This window comes from Austrofundulus limnaeus, unplaced genomic scaffold (assembly GCF_001266775.1).
Source record: "Austrofundulus limnaeus strain Quisiro unplaced genomic scaffold, Austrofundulus_limnaeus-1.0 Scaffold160, whole genome shotgun sequence".
NCBI classification, from domain to species: Eukaryota; Metazoa; Chordata; class Actinopteri; order Cyprinodontiformes; family Rivulidae; genus Austrofundulus; species Austrofundulus limnaeus.
Window position 1 is genome coordinate 988,030 of NW_013952562.1, and position 4,563 is coordinate 992,592.

General features: G+C 38.1%; 1 protein-coding gene across 1 annotated transcript in view; it reads right to left on the reverse strand.

Annotated features, from left to right (window-relative positions):
- rpia (ribose 5-phosphate isomerase A (ribose 5-phosphate epimerase)) overlaps positions 1 to 1,484 on the reverse strand; it is a 9,710-nt gene extending 8,226 nt beyond the window's left edge. The window contains exon 1 of the mRNA XM_014017077.1: positions 1,288 to 1,484. Within this exon, the coding sequence (XP_013872531.1) occupies positions 1,288 to 1,464 (177 nt within the window). The 5' untranslated portion in view covers positions 1,465 to 1,484. The remainder of the gene's footprint in view (positions 1 to 1,287) is intronic.
- Between the last annotated feature and the right edge of the window lie 3,079 nt (positions 1,485 to 4,563).

Here is a 4,563-nt window from a genome sequence, read left to right on the forward strand (position 1 = left end):
GATGGGAAACGAATCACAATAGTGTGCATTGCATTGGCAAAGCAGACTGATAATAAAAAAAAAACATAAAGACCAAACTGATCTTCTTTTAAAAGCCAATATAAAAAGTGAGTTTTCAGGAGGAATTTAAAGGGACATATCAGGCAAAATAGTCTTCTTTTAGCTGGTAAATACAATTTATTCTGTGCTTAGTCTCCAAGAGTGCTACCCACTGTTGTGACCATAGGAGAGTAGGAACGCAGACCACCTTTGTTCTTTTTTATCATTTGTTCAGATGAAGATACTGAACTGCAGTGCAAGAAGTGCAAAAGTACAAAACATTTAAGATTCAAGTAAACAAATCTATTTAGTCAAAGTTAAACCACTGCACAGTAACAGTCTATGCGTCTAACATGGCCAATTTAGATGGAAAGAAAAAACTGTTAGCAGAACTTTTAAGATGATATTCTTAAGCAAAAAAAATGCAAACCCAACGGCATTATAACAATGACAATGCAAAAAATATCAGAAAGTAATAATTTATATAAAACATTTAGTAAAGCAAGGCATGTAAAATGTTTGAATTAACAAATGGGCCTTCTGAGTAAAATTGCTTCAGCTGTAGAAGTTTGTTACACCTCCCTCTCTGATTTTACTTCCTGTTTGTTGTGCACACTGTCCTGAATCATCTTCAGTAAGAATCACCTGGGATGAGGTTCACCAAGGTGCTGGGAGTGCATGATCCTATTCATAACGACACATTTTACATTTCCTTGTTTCAGTTTAGAAATACAATCTATATTTGTTGATGTAAATATATATTGAATGTAAATGTGGAGAAAACAGGTTTGTTTATACAGTTATATGCTGAAATTCAAGTAATTGGAACTTTGTTTTCTATGCTAACTAGTAACTGCACAGAAAATCAGCAACAACACTATTTGAATAACTATATTATATCTCTTTGTGTAAATAGTATTATATTTGGAAACCAGGCATGAGATAGATTTGGAGTTGTGAACATCTCTCTCAGTTGTTTAATAGAGCTCCCTCTAGCGTAGCTCCAAAGATGGCGCAGCTTCCCAGAATGCTTTGCGCCACGCAAAAGAGAATGCTGCTTGAAAATTGTGCAAGTTAAAAAAACGATGGCGGGCAGAGCGATACGAGGCTAACTTCGCTAACATCGACATAGGCCACGCTTGGAGAGCGTACATCTGTTTAAAACCTTTCCGAGCACAAATCACTAAATAACAGTATTTGTTTACATAGCGGTAGCTAACACGGAGTTCACCTGAAAGTTCACTGTACCTGAACGTGGTTATCCACAGCGGAGTAAGCTGCCAGTTTCTTCGCCTCTTCTGCCATTTTAGCATGAGACTGACGGAACCAAAGCACGTGCTTCTGGTTGAGAGCGACTAATCTGCAAGAGGACAGAAGAGTTGGGGGGCATCCGAGTTTGCAGAGAGACGCCCACTTCTGCCTCATTACACACACGATGGAGGACACTAATCGAGACGAGGGGAGAAGGGGGTTCTCTGCAGACTCAAAGAAGGCGTACTCGTCCAATCAGGTGTGGTTGTCAGGCAACGCCCCTCTTTAAGCTCGTCCAATCAGATGTGTTCCCTGAAAAAGGTTGTCCAATCAGGTGTGTCTGTTGTGATCCGCCTTTTGTTGGAAACGCCTTCTGGTCCGCAGAGACCCGGGGTAAATTATAGCAGCACAACCAATAATTTTAACTGCACAAACCTGCATAGTGATGTTCGATACTGCCAATTTTCTTTCCGATACTGAAACCAAGTAAAATGTGGCTGGTATCGGCGATACTGATCCGATACTGATACTTCGTGATAACAGACATAATGTGTCTGTTAAACCTTAAAAAGTWGTGTTTTTCAAATAACTGCTTTATAAATAATACATGACATATTAATTTATTTAATTTAAAAGTCTAACCCAACATTTGTTTAGCACTATTTAAAAGTTTTTGTTCTAAAGAAACATAATATTTTTGAATAGTGAATTAAAGTGAGAAAAAATATTCTAAAAGTTGTTGCTTTGTATATTTTGTAGCATGTTTGTGGGTTTGCAAGAAGGTCCTTGGCCAGAGCTAAATGCTGTTTGGGGGCGGCCATTGGCATGAAAAAGTTTAGGAACCTCTCATCTAGAATGTAATTACAGACAGTCAGACGAAGCAGATTTTATGTTAAAATGACCTGCCATACATCAATATACTGAGTGACTGACTGAACACGTGCCACTGTGCTTATGTATCAATCAAGCGGAAGAAAAAGTAGTTCCCTCCAACTACATATGTTTTAGACATGATTTGAATAGTTTAGTTGTTTTCCACTATTTTCCTTTTAATGATATACATCATGTGGCATAACTAAAGTGTCAAAGTACGATATTTTTTATTTTAGAATYGATTCTAGAACAATTAGTATAGGTAGTATCGATATTTCAGTATCGATCTGCACAGTGCACGAAGCACTAAAAAAGTTGACTAGTTTGGTTCATTTTGGAGCTTGCTGGGGGCACGATGATGTCATCATATTAAACTAAAACTTGCAATATCTCAAATTATAGCAGCACAAACGACAATTTTAACTGCACAAACGAAACACTAAAAAAGTTGACTAGTTTGGTTCATTTCAGAGCTTGCTGGGGGGTGCGGGGGCGATGGTGACCTCTGAATGACCAAAAAAATATATTTAATATTTCAAAAACCCTAGTAGCACAAACAAAAATTTCAACTGCACAAACGAAACACTAACCACTCAGCCATTTGCTTGGATTTTTATGTGGGTTGGGTGTCAGCTTCACTCAGCTTCAGAATTTGCCTATTTTCAGTGCTAAATAATCTCAACAGACCATTAAGTGTAAAGTATCACAGTGCAGACAATATACACAGATGTGCAGTTACAGCAGAATTATTTTAAAAGTTTAACAGCAGGGTTCATCCTGCCTCAGGCTCTCTTCTTCACTTCCTTGTTTTCCTGGACAGTTGACCTAAAGTACTTGACTCCCTGCACCTTTGTGACCTCTGCTCCTTGTGGCCTCGCTGCTCCACCTGCCTCCCCCTCATTCACACACATCTACTGTCCTGCTGTGGCTGACTTGTGTTAGTTCATTCAGTTGTAATAACACATGACCACTGTGAGGCACTGCAGACTCAGTTATACTCAGCTGATATGTGTTTTAACCTTTATTTATTGAGGTAAATCCCATTGAGTTCACATATCTCTTTGGCAAGGGAGGCCTGGGCTTGAGGCCAACCTATGCATGTTTTTTGGTCTGTGGGGGGAAACCGGAGTGCCCAGAGAAAACCCACAAGGAGAACACGCAAACTCCCCACACTAAAAAGACCCCAGGTCCAAACCCAGAACCTTCTTACTGTGATGCATCATTAACCACTGAGCTGTCATGCTGCCAAACAATAATAATCACTTTGTTGCTTCTTGTTTGACCGTCTGWTGATAAGTGCACGGCATTTATTTGTGATGACCAAAAACTTGACACACTTTGGGCACAATCTAAACATTAAGCTGTGGTGTTGTTGATCAGTTCGAATCATAAAAAAGACCAGTTCTTTTAAATGAAGCACATTGAAAATAATCAGTTTCTGTGTTTTTATATATATATTACAAGTTTTAATCTGTTTTGTTTACAATTCACCACCTGTTCCTTGCTTCTAATTAGCTTTTTGGCCTTTAATCGTCTATTCACGTGTCCCAGTAATCCTTGTGTCTAATCCCTTAGCAGGTTCTCAGTTTGGGCTTTGAACCAGTTTTCGGTTTGTTTCTGTGGGGTATTCTCTCCCAGAGCTGTCGTTTTCATTATTTTAAAGCTACAGGACCACATCAACCTGCTGTTTGKACAGCTTCTCCTTTAAAATGTAATACATTTCCAGTCTGTCAGTCTCTGAAGCACATCGATTTTTACTTCTTCTTTTGGGTGCTCCCTCTTCAGTGGTCATCTCGTTTGTCTCACTCTGTCCTCTGTCCTCACCTCCATGTCCTCTCTAACTGCATCTGTCTCTATGGGATAAAYCTTGTGCCAGCAGGAACTGAATTTGAATTGCTCAGATTGAATCTGAATGTGCATTATTTGAAACTGAATGCACTGGTTTGACAATTAGTTTTACTAAAATGAAACTGAATTTAATGGTTTGAAACTGAATTTAACAGTTTGTATCTGAATTAATTTGCTTTGTAACTGTATTTTGGTCTATTAAAAATTTGGTTTGACTACTTTCAGTTTTTCAGKTTATTTTATTGYAGTGATTAATTTTACCCTATATGTAGAACATGTTATATTTACATCACATCATGGATCACATATTGATCAGATGCTGCTGCTGACTGATTCATGATGTGATGTAAATGTAACTTTTTCTACATATAGGGGAAATTAATCACTGCAATAAAATAACTTTGTCTGTTTTTGTCACTTTTACTGTGGATTGCATCAAGTCTGTTACATACAGAAGGGAAACCTTACCAAAGTGGAACATACAGCGGATAAAATAAGTATTGAACACGTCACCATTTTTCTAAGTAAATATATTACTAGAGGTGCTAATGA